Source organism: Trachypithecus francoisi, unplaced genomic scaffold (assembly GCF_009764315.1).
Source record: "Trachypithecus francoisi isolate TF-2019V2 unplaced genomic scaffold, Tfra_2.0 Lachesis_group13, whole genome shotgun sequence".
Lineage (NCBI taxonomy): Eukaryota > Metazoa > Chordata > Mammalia > Primates > Cercopithecidae > Trachypithecus > Trachypithecus francoisi.
In genome coordinates this window covers 6,056,747-6,077,538 of record NW_022681458.1, presented here as the reverse complement: position 1 = coordinate 6,077,538, position 20,792 = coordinate 6,056,747, and the positions used below count along the sequence as shown (strand labels likewise).

Here is a 20,792-nt window from a genome sequence, read left to right as displayed (position 1 = left end):
CCCGCCCATGTTATCAGACTTGTGAGCCTGGGGTACCCCTTGGTACTTAGTCTTCCCTGTGTCATTGCTGGATTCGGTTGTGAGATCATTTTGTAAGAACTGGAAGGCAGAGAAAGACGTAGTAGTGCATACTCCTCAGAGTAGAGCAGTGTGGCCACCTGCTCCTGGAAAGGGACTGTAAAATTCAGAGATGACCAGAGAAAGCTCCCCTCAAAACAGTGTTGTCAAATGAAAATGAATTTTATGTTAAAACACACACACACACACACACACACCTGTTGCATTTATCATATAAAGGAGAAAGAATAAAGATGGAACCGTTATTCATGGCAAAGGAAGACAACAAACAAAGAAAAATTCTTTTCTTCTCCGTTTTCATAATGCTTTTACACACCTCATCATCACCATTGCCTATCAGCTTGTCCATATAACCAGGAGATGGATTGTGGCCAAGCCAGCCATATGATGGCTCTCTCTATAAACACTATTGGAATCTGGAGCAGCACGTATTCCGTCAGCAGATAAAAATGGCAAAATGAGAAGGGCACACATTGTTTTACAAAGATCAGAATAAAACTCCACATTTTAGGAAGTGACAATGAACCGTCTTAATTCTAGGATGTTGAATTCTGCATGGCCACATTGATGTATTTAGTAGTCATGACATTTGTCGTTGCATCTGGGTCTGGATTCTATATATTTTTTCTGTTCAGTGTAGAACTGTGTGGCTGGAGAAAGCTACTTTGTCTTTAGAATAAATAAATACATTTATTTCTAAATATAATTACTTAAATGAGAAGTTAGCGTCTGACATGGTAAATACTTTATCTTGAATTGTATGAGATGCCACATGATATCCACCCCCAACATGGAGCAGTAACCCAGGGATGGGAAGGAGGGGATGACCCTGGCGCTCCAGCTCACTGTCACCTGCTGTCAGGCCATGTCCTTCATCTGCGTGTACATGGTGCCCCAAACACAGGGTTCGGTTTGGTTTTTTTTTCTCTCCTTCCTTTCTTTTGTAAACTGTACCTCTGACAACATTGGCATCGCTCTGATCATCAGACCTTTGGGATGCTGGAAGATGGGCATGCTGTGGAGTTGTCCCCAGCACCAAGCACTTCACTAGTTGATGGTGGGTGTTCAGTAAGCACTCACTGAGGGAGGGAGTGAGCTCAAGCAAAGTGATGCCAACTACAGCACTAAAGCAAACAGAAGGCAGATGGCATGCACAGTTTATACATGTAGAGACACCATTACAAGGGAAACGTAAGGAGAATATTCAGACGGTTTAGATTTTAAAGACAAAATTAGCAACATCATCATTTTAAGCTTCTGCTAAAAAACTGTAGAGATAGGAAAACCCACTGTTGATGAGATTAATAACTGATATCTGTAGAGGTTTTGCAGTTTACAGAGTGCTTTACATAATTTGATCATTATATTAACCACATGGGGCATACTGTTATCATTATCACCATTTCTTCATTATTATTATTATCCACTTTAGAAATTATGGACTAAATTGTTTTAAAAGATGCCCAGGTTCCATCTTCTTTTAGTTACTGGTCATTAAGAAAATTAGCAACACATAGCATGAATCAGAAAGACACATTATGCTGTTTGTTTCAGTAATAATGCTACTGAGAATTTCTCCTAAGGAAAATTCAAAAGTAGAAGATGTCCTTTGCAGTGTTGTTTACAGTCAGAAATTGGAAACAACCAAAACTATCCAGAAGTAGAAAAATGGTAATATAAATTATGTACATTAAATCAATAATGTTACATATCTAAAATTATGAAGATTATGTAACAACATGGGGGAAATGGTTAGGAAATCATATTAAAGAAGTATATAAAGTTACATCTTTTCTGTGGCCATAACCAAGAAAAATGTATGCGTATGTTCACTAAAAAATCGATCTATTAGATGAGATTTTGGTGGATTCAGTTTATATTATTTGTTTATCTGTACTTTTTTGCCAAGTAAATTTTAACAGTACAACAAAATAGGCCCCCATTATTTTTTCCTTGACTTCATAATTTAGAGCAGGGAGGAAGCAGCATACAATGAGCTGTTTCTACATTGTAGGAAAGAGCCGTGGGCTGTATAATTCCAGGATGTTGAATCCTAAGCCTGGCCACATTGCTGTATTTAGTAGTAATTACATCTGTCATTGTGACTAGGTCTGAACTCTGTACTTTGTCTCTGATAAACATAACCTGGAAAATCTCTTAACTAAAAAGGAAGGTATCAAGAAACACCAGATTTGTGTCTCCCTAGTAGAAGGTTGAATTGTACTCTTTTACAAAACAAGTATCACAGGATGCAGAGTCCTGAATGCCTACATCTTACAAGATACGGAGTGTGTCCTTGGAAAAAAATCCTCTTAGCCTGAAATTCCACTTGCCAAAAACAAGGCAGATCTCCAATGCAAATACAGGAGCGAAGGGGTCCCATTCACAGGCCTTAAATCATGTGTGTCACTTTTTATGGTAGTGTTGTGAATTATATTCTTGTTGGGTTTGTAATTAGAGGACAGAACAGATGGCGAAGGCCTAGTTTGAAGTGATGTGACCATTAGCGTCGCCTCCTTCATCCAGTTGTGATTCCAGGGAACCTGCTTTTCCCACGCATGCGCAGAACGGGTGCAGTGCAGCTGTAGGGTTTGCAAGGTAGCCACTCACGCTGAGTTTTTATATAGCATTTGAAGCTATCTGTGAATGAGATCGGACCGAAAAAAGCAGTCCCTGGATGTTTCTGAGGGTGAGGGCTCCAGAGGGGAGGGGTGAATTCCTGTCAGTCATATTCCTGTAATTAGGATTTTTTAAAATAACAGGTATACAATTCTGCAGTGGGAATAAACGTCTAGTTTACACTTAGGTGCTCATAGAATCCTTTTTGGCTCTTTTCCTGCCCTCTATGTACATGAAAGTTCCTATCACCCATCACCAATAGTTGCTCATCTCTTCAGGCTTATTTAACCAATAAGTCAAATGCCAGCTATTATTTTCCTAGTGAAATGCTTTGGTGAAGTTAAGTCCTATTTGTAAAGACAGACCAAAATTGGAAGGTGCAGGGAATGAACTTTTGTATTTTGTTATTGTTATTGTAAAGATTTGTTGATGAATCTTTCTTTGTATGCTGTGAAAAGCCATCATTTCAGAGTAAATTTTTAAAAATCAGAGCAGGCTATTTTTAATGTAATAAGCCAATAGCTTAAAAGAAGGATTCTGTCTTTGATGTCATTTGGTGGATGAAAACATGCTTGTTCAATAGAAAACCAGCATCTTTTTCATGCTCATTTGAGATCAGTTCAGGCAACATACTGATATTCATTCAGATATAAATGCCATATTCACTTTGAAATGCAAATTGTTTAAAGAAAAATAGCATATGGTGGAGGTAAGTACCTTTTCAAATCAACTCTTCCACTTTAGGGATATAAGTACAGCTAAAATTATTCTTTGGAAAGAATCTGGCGCTTTTGACACATGGAAGCTTGCACTAATCAAGGCAGCGCAGTAAGCACACACACATATCCATATCAAGGAAGTGGCGCTGCGAGGACATGGATTAGCATGGTAATGCGCTCGCCCCCTGCTAATCGGGGCGAGTACCAGCTGATCCGTAGATGGAGTATTTGAGGAAACGCTCTTTCTGAGTTCAGAATGGGCCAAGTTGTCAATCATGTATTTCATGGTAACGCAAATAATATTTGGGGGACAATGCCGAAAAGGTCCTTTTATGACTGCCTTCTTGTGGAAGCCAGCATCCTATACAGTTTGGGGCTGGGCCACTTTTTAAGGACTTATTGCTGATAAAAGTGTTCCCTTGCACAACCCTATTCTATCTCTTACACTTCCTGACCTGACCTCTGCATTCACAAACCATTCCAATGACATTTTCTCGTTTTTTGGATAAGTGTTATTGATACAGCATACACATAAGAATGACTTATGATTCTCTACTTCTGAGAGGGTACACTCTGTGCCGCTCCAGAGAGGGGCACTTCTGTTTGCTCTCTGGGACAGTAAATGTCGCTTTCCACGGCAAATTTTGGCCAGGCTTACTTACATGCTGTTATTAAACACAGGGGTTTCCTAAGCTCAGGGTTCGTAAGTCATATGTAAAGAAACAGAAGTATTTTGTTTCTATAATCATAAGTCACAGCCACGTTTACAGGGGCCACCACTCACATCCAGAAGCAGCAGGTAGCCAGCCCTCATGGACCCCTTCCTGTTACATGCACCCCCACCCCACTCACAAGGGTGATTTCTCACTCCATAGATGGGTTTCGCCTGTCCTTGAACAGGATCCTAACACTTGGCACTCTCGCACTTGTCTTTGGCTCTGTGTTCTGTGTGTGATGCTGCCCCAGTTGTGGCCCGTGTCAGCAGTTCATTGTTACCACTGTGTAATGTTCCATTGTACCGTGACGTACCTACGGTGATGGACAGTGCCGTCATTCCCAGCATGGGCTGTTACGAGCGGTGCTGCTCTGAACATTCTAGCACCTACTTTTTGGTAGCCATGTTTATGTGCATCTGTATGATTTAAATCTGAAAGATGTGAAAGGAGAAGAGAAATCTGAAAGGAGAAAAACAGAATTGATGTTGAAATGTTTTATGAAAGCTTTGCATCTGGTAAGTCGATTGGAAGAGCGATACAGGTTGTCCTGGGACAACCCCGAGCTTAGGAAGCCCGCGTGTTTAATAATAGCACCTAAGCAAGCCTGTCCAAAGTTTGCCGTGGAAAGCGACATTTACTGTCCCAGACAGCAAATAGATGTGCCCCTCTCTGGAAGTAGACGCTACCCCTCTCATACCAGTCTGTTCACTCTGTCAACATCCCTTGCAAGATACTACCTTAGACTTAAGGTAGTATCTCCCCTTTCCATCTGTTCTTTATCTAGATGGACCTAATTCCAAAGTTTAAAAGCCACAGTGTCCCCTGGAGCCTCTCCTGTACCTTCCAGCAGGGATGGGCTCCCTGCCCCTCATACTTTCTGGCCACTCTTGTGTTACTCTGTCTTGCATTTGGGCCACATGTGAACCTGCTGTATACCTTCTACTAGACTAGATTGTATGTTTCCTAAGACAGGGACTCCTTCCTTCATCGTGCTCAACACAGTAGAGGCTCAGTTCCATGCGGCTGCTCAGCAAGCTAGAAGGTCAGTGTTAGAACAGGCGGCAGCTCCTGCATGCCGGTTCCCGTCTTCCCCTACCCACGGGTTAACAGGTTAGCCAACCTAGGTTCCTGGGTGATGAGACTCCTGGATCAAGATAAATGACAGTCTCTTGCAGCAATAGCAATAGTGAGAGTATCAGCATTGTCATGCACTGGCTCCCCACGCCTCAGTTCCCACAGGGTGACACCAGCACACACAGTGACTCACACAGTAAGAGGAACCCCGAGCTTAGGAAACCCCTGTGTTTAATAATAGCATATAAGCAAGCCTGTCCGAAGTTTGCCGTGGAAAGCGACATTTACTGTCCCAGACAGCAAACAGATGTGCCCCTCTCTGGATGTAGACACTACCTCTGTCGTACCAGTCTGTTCACTCTGTCAACATCCCTTGCAAAATAACCGAGAGCAGAGGGCACCTGCCTGTGTCCACACTCAAAAGACGAGAAGAAACTGAGGCCTGCGGAGAGCTGGCTGCCAGCAGCAGTGGGGCAGGACGTGCTGGTGGCGGCAGGGAGGAATGTAAGGGAAGGGAAGAGTGGAGAGGTGGAGAGTACTCACCCCCAAAGGAGCCACATCCTTGTACTTATCCCCAAGTACAAGTGTCCCCTCCGCTTCCGGGGGTACAAACTTCCTTTTAAGGCTCTTGTATTTGCCCATGACTTGAGGTTGGTGAGTTTGGACCACTTGTTAGACTTACCTTGTCTACCCCAGGAAGGAGGACATTCTAATCTGGCTTTTATAATCTCTTCCTTCTAGGGAAATACAGACATGCCTGCAAAGAACATTTCCAACTATGGTGCGCAGAGTTCCCCCACGTCTAAAAGACCCCAGCTTCATGTCTTATTCCTCAGACACAGGAATGAAATTCTGCAGCGAAACAGCTGTGTGTCGAGGTGGTCCCTGGTGGAGACAGACTCAAGAGGCTGTCTTTCCCGGGCATTACGGGGGCTGAAGGTTGGGGCATGGCTTCCTGCAGACCCCGTGCACCTTGCATTCCTCCTGGCATTTCTGAATGTAGCTCTAAGTCCAGTAGCCTTCTTGAAGTAGTAACTTTAATGCCTGGGTAGCAAGCACTCAGGCCTTTCCTTAAACTCACCCTCTTAGCTATCAGGTCTAGGTGTGAAAATTTGATTTAACTAATCAATATAGCAGCAGCAGAGCTTGGTGTCTTTATTGACTGTTGGTGGCACGTGGGTTTAGGTCCCCTGCCCTTCAACCTGGTTGCTGGGTATGAGGCCCCCACCTCGGCAGGACTGCTAGAACAGTGTTTGGTGCACTTGTATCCTAGCTGGTCTTGATGTCAGGATCCTTACCTCTCAAGCAATCAAAGTCATCAGCTTCTTTCACAAATGAGGACTTCAGACTTTCAGCCTTCATTAATAACTTGTTAACATGAAATGAATTCCAGTCAGTGAAAACAGTAGCCCTCAAGTACTTTGAGTGAGAAGACAATGATTTTAAACAGTCTTCCTTTTTATGCTTAAAGATATTTCCAAAAGTGTTCAAAACTCCTGTGTGGTAACACATAAGGCTGGTATTGCTTGATGCTTACATAACAAAACTGGATGCCAGGACAGCATTAGTAGGTCAGTTAGTTAATGACATTCATTCAAGAACAGAAATGAGGATACATGTTAGACTGTATGCGCATGTGTATAAAAATAAGCATGAGAAAGTATGACACTGTAATTGGATTTAGAATGTGCATGGTTATTAAAAAAGATTCACTCCACATTTGGGGGTGGTTCATTTCTTTGACGGATGGATTTACTGAAAGTGAGTGGAAATGCCTCAAAGTGTGGCCACTGGCCTGGGACCGCTGACACGTGGCACGAGATGCTCCACGGGCCTGTTAACCCAGCATGGCAGCTTCCATAGTGTCGTGGCTCAGGCCGTGGACCACTGGTTTGCTCAGAGTTAAAGCAGATGTCTTCATGCATTTATGTTGGAAGGCAAGTACTGTGTTCGGATCCCAGAAACAGTATTTCTGACCCTCTGTAATTTTTTGTAGTTAAACAAATATGTTTCTGCATTATCACAGAAAATGCTTTTGTTTCTTTACATCGTGGTTAGTTGGTTTTTCTGAAAGAAAGTTTAACTGACATCAAATATAGTGAATGGGTATATATTAAAACAGATTTACTCCCTTGCAAGAAAATCGGAAATGTTTTGCTTATGGAATGAGACTCTTCCTCGGCGTATTTTGGAAGTCTTGACCAAAGGTCAAGAGTGAGGTGGGTTGAGTGCAGTGGGGTTGGGGGAGGCAGGTGTGAGCCTGGGCAACAGCGGAACCCACTCAGATCCTGCAGACAGATCCAGAGGGAGAGAGACTGTCAGCTCTTTGTTCACAAACACAGGCCCACAGCTCCCGGATACTCTCATTTTCTAAGTGATGCCAGAAACCACCAATTTTTAAGTGAAATCTCCCAACTTAATTCTACTTTGAAAGAAATGATGAACTAAGTAAAAATGCATCTATGAGCTCAGCCTGGACGTCAGGCGGTAGTCTGTGGATCTGATTGAAAATTTCACCTTTATCACTGTGTGTCCATGTATATACCGTGATGTGGCCCAAATTCAGTCACGGCTGTTTCAGTTTAGTCCTGCAGTGGGGAAGTGGGTGTGGTTGGGGCTTAGGGGCCTTCACGAGCTATAGGGCTCTAAGAGTCTGCCGTCAGAAGGATTGTGCATAGCTGGTCTGGTGTCTTCCATCTGGACACCAGGAGCATGTGGTCTTGCCAGGAGGTTCTTCACCCCAGAGGTTCCGGGTTGGTTCCTTGGGACTCTCTCAGGAGGCAGAAGGTGGGCTCTAAGCCACACCCCCAGAGCTGCTCCACCAGCATCTCAGTGGATCAGACTTGTCCTTGAATTTTGCTGGACAGACAGAAGTTTGAAAAACGAGTGCGTTCGCGGCAGGGTCCTGTTGTTTCTCATTAGTGTGTAGACTTGAAGGAATCTCTCCCTTCCTTTTTTAGTAGTGTGATATTTGGCCTTGAGATGCAGAACTGGTAAACCTAAGATGAGTTCTTGATCAGCTACCTCCATTGGAACATTTCGTGTCCCTTGTCTGGAGTTGAGATTGATTTGGCTCTCCTTACTGTGTGTGGATACTTATTTCTGGAGCTTAATTGCAAGGAGTCAGTGAATACACTGAAATACTTTCCTCTGCCTTTTAAAGGGAATTGTTCTGGAAGGTTTCTAGGCCTGGTTGTCATCGGAGAACCACTCTCCAGGGAGAAGGAGCAAGAGAAGTGGTGCTGTATTGAGTGCCATGTTGTCATCAACGACCCAAAGATGGAGGGACAGACAGACATCGTGAAATTCTTTTTTGTTTTTCAGGTGTTGGAACCTTACGTGCCTAAAGCTGGTATAAAATGAGGCCTGTGGACAGATGGCATGCTTAATAATGACTTGACAGGGGTCTGACTGGGCATTGCAGTGGGGAAGAAATCACCACCTTGACACCGTACCCACACAGCAGGTGTCCCTGCAGGTAGAGGAGGCCCAGAAGTGCCTGGCACGGCAGTCAGGGTCCCAGCAAGGGAGGTGTCCCCCCTGCCGCACCCCCAACTGTTTGCAGGCATCTCGTCATTGTCCCTTTCCACCTTTCTGGAGTCCTTTCGCCCACCTTAACAATGTCAGCAGTATCTGGAAGCCTTTTGTCTGCTCGGAATTCGCGTGATAAAAGCGGAACCAGGCCAAGGAAGGCCCGGCAGCCACTCTTGGGGGGCGCCTCCTCCCCAAACGTACCTTCGATAGGTGGCTGTGTGGGATTGAGGTAGAGAAGGGGAAGAGAAGCACACAGGACAATGCAGGCACCAAGGGCCAAGGAGAGAGGGGGTCACCCAGCAAGACGACTGCTCGGGGAAGGAGCCCTGGAGTCAGCACCCACCCTCACCCTCCTCTCTCCTTAAGATTCCTGCCGTGCTCGCTATTGGTTGAGCCCAGTGAGAAGCTAGAAGGTGCTGGAGCCAACAGGTGCAGCCCATATGGGTGCCTTCCCAGGAGGAGAGCGGGACGGAGAAGTGGTATGGCAGGAACATGGTGGGCACAGGCTCCAGGAGGGGATCCTCCAGATGGGAGTGTCTCCTCTGCTCTGTGTGGATGCCGCCTTCTGTGGGGTCTGAATGTCCTATTGTAATACGGATCCGGCTGAGGCACACAATACCCAGAGGACAACCCCAGGGTGGCTTCGATGGTGGCACGTGGAGAATACAGGAAGGAGCGTGAGTGCTCCCCTTAGTGCCACATTGCCAGCCCTGGGCTGCTCCTCCACGTCTCTAAGATGCCACACGCCTGGTCCACCTCCCCAGGCTGCTATGAGGCTTGGTGCAGGAGCAAGCATGGGAGCACCACATGGCACTATCATGCAAAATATGAGCTCCAAATGACACTGTGCATTTCTAGGGCGTTAGGGCACGCCCATGCCCTGAGATGGAGCTCTCAGAACATCAGGGATTAGGGGCATGAGAAACTGCCTCAAGACCCTACATGTAAGCAGGGGAACCCAGACCCGAGGCTTCCAAGCCATTGTGCTGTGCTCCTCCCACCTGAGCCCCTTGGATGCCAGTGGTCTGCCGTGGTGGAGTTTTGGTTGCGATTTTTCGTTTCATGGTGGTGATTTTCTGGCTGGAGTGGTTTTTGTAATTAATGTGCATGCAGATCACCCGGGATCTTACTAAGAGGCAGTTGGTGGGTGGGGCCTGGGATTCTGCATTTCTCTCATGCCTCTTGGCAGTGCTGCTTCTGTGGGCCCGAAGACCACAGCCTCTGTGGCTTTCCGATCCTTCCCTCCCTGAGCCATCACTTTGGACTTTTTTCTGGAATCAAACAGACCTGCCTATGACGTTCAGAATGTACTCAGTTCAGACAACAGCATAAAATAGGTATCTTTTCTTTTTTTAAGGCAAAACTCTATTCTTCAAAGCCAAACGCCTCATGGTTGTTAATCGCTGATTGGGTGTAGGGCTCGTACGCTGGCTTCAGCTCGTCATTCCCTGGCTTCCCGGTGCTGCACGGGATCGCAGTGAGGCCACTTGTTTGAGGGGAGCCCTGGTTCCTGCCTCTGGCTTCTCATCCAAATCACCGGCGTGCTTTTGAAAATGCATCTTTTCCCAAGCCCCATTCCCAGAGCTTCTGAATCAAAATCTGTATTTTTTGAAGCCTCTAGTTTTAAAAAGCTCCACAGGAAATTCTGGTAATTGGCCAGATTTAAGAACTGCTAATACGGGCTGCGTATTTATTATAAAATCCTGCACTTTGAAAAACTTCTGTTGAGACAGTTTAGAACTTAGTTGGTTCTGAACTAAAACAATTGGAAGAAAATTTTTTTATAAAAGGCCCTAATACCTCCGAAGATCTGCAAACAGACCTAACAGACTAATTTGCTGGCAGCAAGGTATGATTGGCTGAGCTTTAGAGAAAGGCACTTAATTATGTTTTTGAGTCTAAAATTGGTATGACCAGATAATAATTCATTTTGATGTTGAGCAACTGATTCAAATCATTAAGTATACAATGGAATCATTTTTCATCACAGCCCGTGTGCTCTGTGAAGTCACGCAGGTTATTTTTCCTCTGCTTAGTCTTTTCAAGGTTAAGAGTAAACTTATCTGGTTGAAGAGCCTGCATTTCCTCCGTGTCGTGTCTAGGGACTTTGATTTGTGTTCATCATAAAGTATGGCTTCCCCATGAAAATAATCCTCTGGCACCAGACAGTTGACTCTCAATGGGTGATCCCTTTCTGTTCCGTTGATAGGGTGACACGGCCAGGCTCCTGGAGCCACCATCTTGCTGGCCTGCCGGATCGCGGTGCCTCTGCTGAGACCGACTGGGTCTTTTGTCTTCTCTTCCACCCGATGTTGCGATTGCACTTGGGTTGCGCCTTTGTATAGGGTTGTTCTGTGCGAGTCATCTGCGGCATGAGGTCCCCTCACATTGCTTTGTCAGGCACCATCAAGATTGGCATCCGCCTTTTATTCCTCCCAAATATCTTCTGTCTGTCGCTTCCGTTGGCCATGCAGGCAGGACGACGGCTGCTCTCGGTGGTAAGGCGCACTGTGTGCCAGCGCATGGGTCCCGTAGACTAACTCGCGCTGGTCTCTGTGGTCTGCAGTCCGCGGTGGTGTTCACCTGACTTGTTTATTCCTAGGGAATGTCACTAGTGCATCTGGGTCTCAGATGGCAAGCGGCATCAGCCTGGTCTCCTTCAACAGCCGACCCGACGGCATGCACCAGCGCTCCTACTCAGTCTCCAGTGCCGACCAGTGGAGTGAGGCTACAGTCATTGCAAACTCGGCCATCAGCAGTGGTAAGAGGGGGCGCAGCCCCACGGGCCCGCGGCCACCTCGAGGTCCTTCGTTGTAAGCCGGGGGCTGGACAGGACGCCCTAAGCTCTCATGCTCCTCTGGGAGCGCGGCACCCCGTGGGGCGGCTGCAGCAGAGACTCACACCTTGCCTTTCATCTATGGAACGTTGTGTCCTTGCTAGGCTGTCTTGCCCATGTCATCTCTTCTGTTCCTCTTCGGCACAGGGAGGAGGTGGTCATCCCATTTGGTCAGTTTGGAAACTGAGGCTGCAGACAGGGCAGGTGGCTTACCCAGGGTCACGTGACAGAGGTGGCAGCACTGAGAAATAGTATCTGATTTTATCTCCCCAATCACACTGCCCTACACAGCGTGGCCTACACTTCTACACTAGTGCACGTTTTATATCATTAGGGTGAATTCAGTCTCCTTGTCTGTTTTCCAGAATTCCTGATGTACCCTCTAAATTCTGGAGTCCCCTTTGTAATCCCTCAGTTTTCACATTCCTTCGGCATTATTATTATTATTATTATTATTATTTTGACAAATGTAGCCAGCTTTTCGGGGAACAAGCGTGCACGTTGGAAACGATCTCGCCGTCTGTGTGGAGCGTGAAGGACGCGGCATGGAGGGCACCCTGGCAGCTGCAGCAGGGTTTGCCTGTGGCGTTTTGTCTCTGGCCTGTTCACCGGTATTTAAAGGAATTCCCACTGTTGTATGTAATCTATCAGACAGGGTTTTAGAGTAATCTTAGCATAATTTGTTCTAATTAAAAGATTCAGCATCAGGTCTTCCCTGTAGACCCACCAGCTGCTGCAGCAGGACATTTGCTTTGGGTAAACATCATCCTTATTTCTAGTGGCTCTGCAGACACCACCAACCAGAAGCCTTAAAGGAAGACGTCTCCAAACCGTGCCAGGAGACGCGGAGGCAGCAAGGCAGCTGCACGCCGTAGCGCTGCGGATCTGGAAAAGCCTGTGACTTGGAGCAGACACACAGAGCGTCACGCGCCTGCCCCAGCTGGCCCATTCCCACCCCAGCGTTGGGGCTCCTTCCTTCCCTTAGCAAAGGTCTGCCTGCAGCCTCTTCAAGGGCTCTCCAAGGCTCTCTGCCTCATCTGGAATCATGATGAAAGCCCTGAAAACCCCAAACAAGAAGTTTGAAGTTAGGATAAATTAACCGTCTACAGTTTACTCTCTTCGTAACCATTGCGTGCCCCAGCAGGCCTCGTAGTCGGCCTTTCATCAGACCTGCGTGTGCTGCAGCTGAAGCCCCGCCACCTGCCAACCAGGCAGCCTAGCATGAGCCTCTGTACCTCCGTGAGCCTCCGTTTTCTCATCTGTTCAATGGACACGTTCTCCCCTCCCTTACGTAGTAGTTAGGCGTGTGCCACAACACCGGACACTTGGCTCTTCATGACTGAAGAACTACTGTTATCACAGTTCCTTTAGGAGGAGCAAAGAGTCCACATACTTCATTACCAAATACTTTAAAAGATATGTCATCAATGAGTATTACTATTTGATAACGTTTCATTCTGGGGCCGCCATCTGGTGAAGGTGTTCTTGCTCCGGGCCACGTTTGAGGGTGTGGGGAGATGCACACTGGGCCTTCTGGAGCCAGGTGCACAGGTGACACGGACAAGGCCTTGCCTTACCAAGCAGCCTCTGCTGAGTGAGAGTAGTTGAGGTGCCAGTAATACAGGTCTTTAAATATTCATCTAAAATTCATCCTAGACAGATTTTCCTTGTGCACACTTACCTGTTTGATAAAGACTCACTGGGTAAGTTTCCCTCTACTGAGTAGCTCTTTCTGTTGAGCTGTTCGTACCTGCAATGGGCGTTTCCACGCTGCCACGTCATGAGACTCTGCTTTCCAGAGCCTCGGTTTGGTTGGAAGTCTCTTTCCACAGAAGCGGGCTGCATCGTCTGCACACACGCATTTGTACAGTACCCATGCGAGTCTAAAGTCACCGAAGCTTGAATGCCAGTTTTTTATTCACAAAGCAATTTCTATAATATTAACCCACGTGGGTGTCCATTAAAGACCAGTGTGCTCCCTGACCTCGTAAATCTTGAACCCTGAACACAGAAGATAAGAAACAAGCAAGCGGATGCCCCAGATGTCAGCCTGCTGAGGGACATGGAAGGAGAGCTGTAGGGAGAGCCCAGGGCTGAAATTGGGCAGGTCGTTTAAGGATTGATAGAGTTGATCAAGGAAAGCTTCCCAAAGAAAATCAAACTTGAGCCATGCTTAAAGAACCAGATGGATTTTTTTGTGCAAAACAGCAGGAGGAAGTTATTATAAGCATTGGGGCACTTCGGACAAAGACCCAGAGAGGGGGAAAAGGGAAGATGGAATAGCCACGAGCTACCGTGAAGTGAAAGGTGAGAGGTGGGGTGCAGAAAAATGAGGAGAGACCAGAAGAGATGAGTGCTGAGAGCCCAGCGCTGCCAAGTTAGCATCTGATTTTCAGACTTGGGAGCTGACATTTTACGGAGCAAAGATCCAGAAAGACAGCAGAATGGTGCACAGAGGTTTGATTCCTACAGTTTTATGGGGATCTTGGTGGATTCCTGCGTTTTCTAAGGATTAATAATATGTCATACCCAAAATATTTTGAAAAGGGAGACAATAATAATAGTAAGAGCTACAATTTATTGAGGGCTTTATGTAGATAATCTCATTTGATCGTCACAGAGTAGATCCAGTTGTTACCTCCCTTCTCCAGGGGCTGCCTTTGGTACAGAAGGGTTAAATATCACCTGCTCAAAGTCATATCCTAGGAGGGGCCGGGACTCAAACCCAGGTGGCCCGATTCAGCTCTCCACACATCACTGCATGTCAAGGTGTGCCTCCAGGAGCAGCAGCCGCAGCCACCCCTGGGAACTGCTTAGAAATGTCCGTTCTCAGGCCCCGTGTCAGTCCCACTGAATCCAGTCCTCAGGGGATGGGACCAGGCAACCTGTGTATAGCAAGCCCTCTGGGACCACATGGCATGCTGAAGCTTGGAAACCACTGCTCTAAGTCCTCACTTCCCAAAGCCTGGTCCATGGGCCGCGTGGCATCTGCCAGCTCCAGGGATTTGACTGGTGATGCAGAATTCAGGCTCCACCCAGACCGCTGGACCCATCCTTGTCTGTCTGCGCCAAGGGCACCATCCCGGCATCCCTCTGGTTCGCGTCATTCCCCCCTTCAGTGCGCTGATGCGTCAAGTGGCTAGACCCCAGCAATTTTTAGTGAACACCAGGGCACGGGATCTCATGGACAACTTCCAGAAAACGTGTTTATGAATGGATTTCAAGGCCTCAGTCTTGGTATAAACCTTCGCTGCAGGGCTTAGAAAGTAATCACAGCAGAAACAAACATGGTTAAGAGCTTTCTGTCATGTTCTTTCTTCTTAAGTTGCAGGTTATATTAAGTCCCCCCTGCCCCCACTTTCTTTTTAAATGTATCTGCCCCCATCCCTAGTCTTTGGTTTGGATTTCAGAGTCGCTCACTCTGTGCAGCAGCAGGAATGAACGGGGAGAGCCTAAGCAGCTTGGGAAGACAGAAGCCCGTGTTGGCAAGTTTGCCTTCCCATAGTCGCTCACTCTTATTCTAAAACATCATAATCCTAACAACACTGGGATTCACTGTTTCTCTGCCCCCCCGCCCCCCGTCCACCCTAAATTAAGACTTTGGCTCTGGAGAACTTTTCAGAACTCTCTAGACACACAGGTCCCCCCGGGGTTTCTGCCTTTAAAGCAGCTGTGAGAAACTCCTAATTAGATAGATTCCTTTGTAGGGGCAACCTACAAAACAGGAGGTGCTGCTTAAATTAAGGGAAGAAGAAAAGAATCCATTTTGTGAAATGGAATGCCCACTGCTTTATGACTATTACTGTTGTAAGGTTTCACATTTAAGTACCTGAGGTTTAAAATTAAATGTCTAATATAATTTGGCGTTGCTAACATGAGACTTGCATCTGCCCTTAGAGAAAATGCAGACAGCTCGGTTCCGGGTTTCAAATTGCCGTCTGCCAGCTTGCAGGCAGCACAGAGGATTGGATCCCTCCTCTGCTGAGCACCACATGCTGCTGAGTGTAATTTTTTAAATGCAGAAACATATTCATCTTGAGCCTCTGCATTGAAAAAGGCCGTTCCAAGAGTACATGAAAAATTAATTTTTTTACATTTTTTCTCACTCTTCTAAGTGTTTGACAGAAGTAATTTTTGCAGCAAGAGAGAATAAAAACTGGTGGCTGTAAATTCCTGTCCTGCAACCTCTTGTGTAGATTCTTTATGGACCCAGAATTGATCTACATGTCAGATCCTGTTGTGGTTTAAACTGTTTATCACTGTAATGGCAGTAGTGAGCCCGTGAACACCAACTTATAATCCTGGGTGAAAGAAATTGGTGTTTGCAGTCAATGAAGGGGCAGCTTTGCTTTATTGATAGATTCAGAACAATTATCTCTGCAACAACTATTGGCTGAGGGTTCTCTTGAATCTTACTGGAAGCCTGTACTTTTTTTTGATTAATCATTTCCTCCATAGGTAATTTCCTCTGGAAGTGTTAGCCACGAGTCAGCATCACTGTGGGTAGCAGGGGCCCTGGGGGGTCGTTTGTAGCATACTTGGCCGTCCTATCTTACTTCGAGGCAAGATGCATTGCACCTGTCCTCAGGGCCAGAGCGCTTACCTGCCTGCCTACCTCCTGAGTACCTGGGTGAGCCTGGCCAGCCCTCCCCGCTGGCTCCTGCCTGGGCCAGCCTCAGCTGGTGGTCTCGGCTGATGCTGTTGCCGTGGCAGCCTCGTTCCCCCAGCCCTGGGCTGTCAGGTTCTTCTGATAGCTCCACCCCATCCCCGATTGCTTCAGTCCAACAGTTTATCTTCTGCCACACCGACTGGCCATCACTGTTAATATTGCATTTCTTCACATGACTCTTCCGTGTGGCTCTTGAGCCTCACTTCCCTTGGCCTCCCCCAGGCCACCACACGGCCTTGTCACCATCGAGCACAAACACCATATCCATCTTCCACGTGGAAGGAGTGCATCACGTGTGTGTGTGCATGTGTATGCTCTGGTCCCTGTTTCCTTCTGGCCGTGTAATCATTGTGTCTTTCCAGCAGACTCTGTGGTTGTAAAGCAGCTGATCCTCAGTGGAAAGCATTTGAGTTTTTGCCAACTTTTAAATGTCTTTTCTCATTATAAAAATGTTTTGCACGTCAGTTTTGATGATGGGGGTTCGAAACACGAGTTTCAGCTTCAGAAGCTGTCCGTCCCACACTTCCTTTTGGAGCCAATGCATTTGAACCACACTTTCCAGCAAGCATGTCCACACCGTTCATCAATTTTTATCTTTATAATGGGAGCATTTTTTTTTTTTCCCTTTTTGGATGTTATACTGACAATTTTAGTGCATGACCAGCAGGCGGCGATAATGTGATACTGCCGGTCTCTGACCTGGAAGCTTCTTTGATGGGAGGGGGTCAATGAAGCGTAGAAAGGAGGAAGTACATGTGTTGACTGCCTCCCCTGTGGTGACCTTCACACCCAACACTCGTTTTCCTGGGGATCATCATCTATGCCTGATAACTGAGCTTCCAAAAGGCTGAGAAACCAAGACCATACTTACCATAATTAGCCAACATTCAAACCCAGGTCTTTCTGATTTCAAAGCTTATAATCATTCCCCTCTGCTATTTTTTTTTTAAAGGAGAAACGCATGCTTAGTACTAAAACATTGTATCATAAAAATTGTTTGTCTTTTGATAGCACTTGCTTTTTCAAGGAAATACATTCTAAGATGGATCGACATTTTGTCTTCTCTCCCTGATGCTGAAGTTTCCTTTATCAATTCTTCCCAAATCTTGGCTGGCATTCAAAAGCCTTCCCTGGGGGTTGTCATCAACCTTCAGCTTAGCTCAGTGTTAAAGGCCCCTGGGCTCTCATCTCTCAAAGCTGGGCACTCCCTGCCTCACCGCCGGGGGGCTGCTCGGCTCGCCAGGCTGGCCGGCCTAATTAAAAGGCTGACCCCGCTCCCTTCTGTGCTCGGAGCCTGCTTTCCTATCTCTGCATGTGGCCGAGGAGCAGGCAGAAGCGTCCTGGGGTAACTGGACACAGGGGGTGAAAGGTGGATTTTTTTTTCCTCCCAATCAGAATGTTGTAACTTTGTACTTTGTCTCCTTAGTTCCTTCCTATCAGCTATTTTCAGCAGTAGCCGCTGACCAGGGGAAACAGAGGACAGTGAAATGCTGCCCCGTGATCAAAACCAAACGGGGGCAGCACATTTCATGCCCGAAGACCAGAAATCCTTATGTTGTTGCAAGGCAAAAAAAAAATTCTAGAAATCCTCGTAAACAGGGAGTAGAGAAGGATACTGTTGATAGTTGTTGTAGTGCCTGGACCAGACTTCTTAGTCCCCTGGCCTTCGGCGTATCTTCCTCTGTTCCAGGGCTCCCGACCAGGGCTGATTTTGTCTCCCTGGGACAGTTCGTGATGTCTCAAGGCGTTTTTGGTTGTCACGTACAGGAGGGTGATGCTCCTGGAAGCTAGTGGGTAGAAGCCACCAGGGTGCTGCTGAGTGTGCCGTGGTGTAGGGGCCAGCCCCCCACAGCCGACAGTGATTCAGCCCAAAACACCAGCAGTGCCATGGTCAGGAAGCCCCGATCTGGGCAATGAAGGTTTTGCTTCTGTGGCCCCTTCCAGCTGCGGTTGCTGCATTGCACCGTAAGTCGGTAAGAATCCTTCCCAAAGAAGGGAAAGCCGGTTTCTGGTTTACAGAAGGGTTACTGCAGCCAATCCAGGGCAGTGCCTGGTCCCCAGGGTGCTTTCCACACCGCGTCTCAGAGCATCCGCCGGGGGCCACGGCCGCTTCAGCAGCAGTCCTGCTGCCACCAGCGTTGACGTGATGTGACATTCGTGGAACTCGCTGCTTGCCGGGCACAGGCCCCCAGGAGATGAGCGCCAGAGACTTCCCCATTTTAGATGAGGAAGCAGGAGCAGAGGGCAGTTGGGCCTATTGCAGCAGCAGGTCAGCGGGCAAGGCTAGATTCAAACAGGCTGTGTCGTAATTGTCACTAAGCTGTTCCCCTACCCACCCGACCGCCTCCAAGAACACTGGGTGCTCAGCATGTCCCTCCGCTGCGTGTGTGAGGACAGGGAGGGTGAGGCCATCAGATGTGTGGATGCCACAAGCTGAGACATAATCTACATTGAAATCTCCAGATGTAGAGACTACAAAATGGGTCAAAACTAACAAAGTGAAACAGATAAAATCTTGAATTCAGGCTCAATAAACCAACTTTACAGATAATGGAATAGGAGTACCGGACCCTGGTGGGGAAGGCCTGGATGTGGTTTGTCTGCAGAAGTGCTTTCAAGACTTAACATTGAGCACTAAGGACGAGAGAGGTTGTGAACGTCTCACTGGGCTCCGAGGATCCTTTCGGGGGCCACATTTTGAGAAAGACATAGGCAGACTGGGAAGCACATGAAGCGGAGGCCGGGATGGAGGGAGGGGCCTGAAACCCTCAGCAGCCAGCGTGGCTGAAAACCTGGGAGGCCAGAGGAGCCTTTCGGGAAGGCATTGTCCAATGGCTGCCCATTATATTCTTGGTGGCAATTTCTTAAAAGCTTGTTCCTGGGACCAACAGCTAGAGATCTAGTCCATTTGGTCTGGGATGGAGCCCTAGCAGTGGAGTGTCCCCCAGGGGTTTCAGATACGCAACCAGAGTTGAGAAGCTCTTTCAGAGGGACCTGAGTGATGTGTGTGACTGGTGGTCATAGGACAAAATCTGATTCTGATTCTGTATAAACCCAGAGAGTTGAACTGGGAGCAACGGGTAGGAGTTGCAGGAAAGACATCTTTTTGACACCAAGTAGTATGATGCAGTGAGACAGTTCCCAGTGACTGTTTCCAGCTTTCTCCTCTGGCATCTCTGCCTTCCTCTCCCTTGCCTGAAGGCCCTCTGCCTCCTTTCCCAGTGAAACGGGGGAAGGTGCCCGTGTCTCTCCCATGCCAAAACCCATATGCCTCTCCAACCTGTGGAGCTACCATGTGTGATCTGTTCCTGCCTGGACATGGGGTAGGGCATCCCTTCCACCTCTGAACCCATCACCTCTCGTCTTCCAAAGGACTCTCCTTCTGCGGACACCCTCTCCTGTCCCAGCGGTTTCTCCCGGATACTGGATCACTGCTTTCAGCTTACACACCTGCTCGGCCATCGCTCAGCCTAGCACCATGGCCCTCTGCAGTTTCCGCCTCTCCTCCTACTTTCCTTCTCACCACACATTCCAGGACACTCGTCTGTCCTCACTGTCCCCAGCTACCACCCATGTTCTCTTCGACCCTCTCCCATGTATCATCAGGCCAGCACCCTCCGACACTGCTCTCATCCGCTTCACCCCCGGGAGCGCTCCTTGGTTCCCGTGGTCATCTTCGTAGTGGAAGCCCTGCTGACTCCCCGTCTTGCTTGAAACCCTCTCTCCTCTGGGCTTCTCTGAAGATACACACGGGTTTTTCCTGCTGCTCTCTGGCTGCCCCCTGTGAGGTCATCCTCCTTTTACCACCAGACCTCAGGTGATGGATGTGGCCCAGAACTCAGCTCTCTCCCATCCTCCCTGCACTCCTCTTGAACAAGGCCTGACCATTCCTCTAGACCCAGAAGATACCCAAGTTCACATCCCCAGCCATGACCGCTCTCTCCGCATCGAACACAGGTAACCAAATGCCTACTTGTGGAAGGCAGTTGGGCGGCTCATGCTCAGCGTGTTTGAAGAACTCCAGCTTTCATCCAGAGCGTCTGTTTCTCACCCACCTTTTCACCATCTATCATCCCGATAGCTAAAGACACACCCAAAGCGTCATGTGCACACCCTCCCTTGGCCTCACCTCACAGTCTGTTCATTTGCTTGGTTCCCTCCACTTGACCTCCAAGAATACAAGCTGGGTCTGCCCCGTACCTCCACCTCCTCTGTGTTCCCCCAGTCCTGCTGCTGCATCAGTCGTAACTTATCTCTGGCCTGTCATTCTTACTTCCCAAAAGTCCTCTCTCTCTGCAGCCAGATTCACCTTTTAAAAAAAAAAACGTGAGCCAGATTGCCACTCCCCACACCCACTCCAGTGGCTTCCCACTGCCCATGGAATATATTCTCAATTCTTGATTTCTGGCTGGCAAGGCCCCAGCTGGTCTGACCCCTGTTTCTTGACGGCCTCTCCACGGCTCCAGCCGGCTGCTCTGCTGAGATCTGGGATGAGTCATCCACCAAATGGTTCAGGCTTCCTCCCAGACGTCGGGTCCAGCATGTGC

General features: G+C 47.6%; 1 protein-coding gene across 8 annotated transcripts in view; it reads left to right on the top strand.

Annotated features, from left to right (window-relative positions):
- The window catches only part of AGAP1 (ArfGAP with GTPase domain, ankyrin repeat and PH domain 1), a 637,917-nt gene that overhangs the window by 426,206 nt on the left and 190,919 nt on the right, over window positions 1–20,792 (top strand). For 4 of the 8 annotated variants that reach the window (XM_033229800.1, XM_033229799.1, XM_033229796.1 and 1 more), the window contains one exon: window positions 11,343–11,501. The exons of the other annotated variants lie outside the window; for them this stretch is intronic. In XM_033229800.1, coding sequence (XP_033085691.1) covers window positions 11,343–11,501 — 159 coding nt within the window. The remainder of the gene's footprint in view (window positions 1–11,342; window positions 11,502–20,792) is intronic. 8 annotated transcript variants of the gene reach the window in all.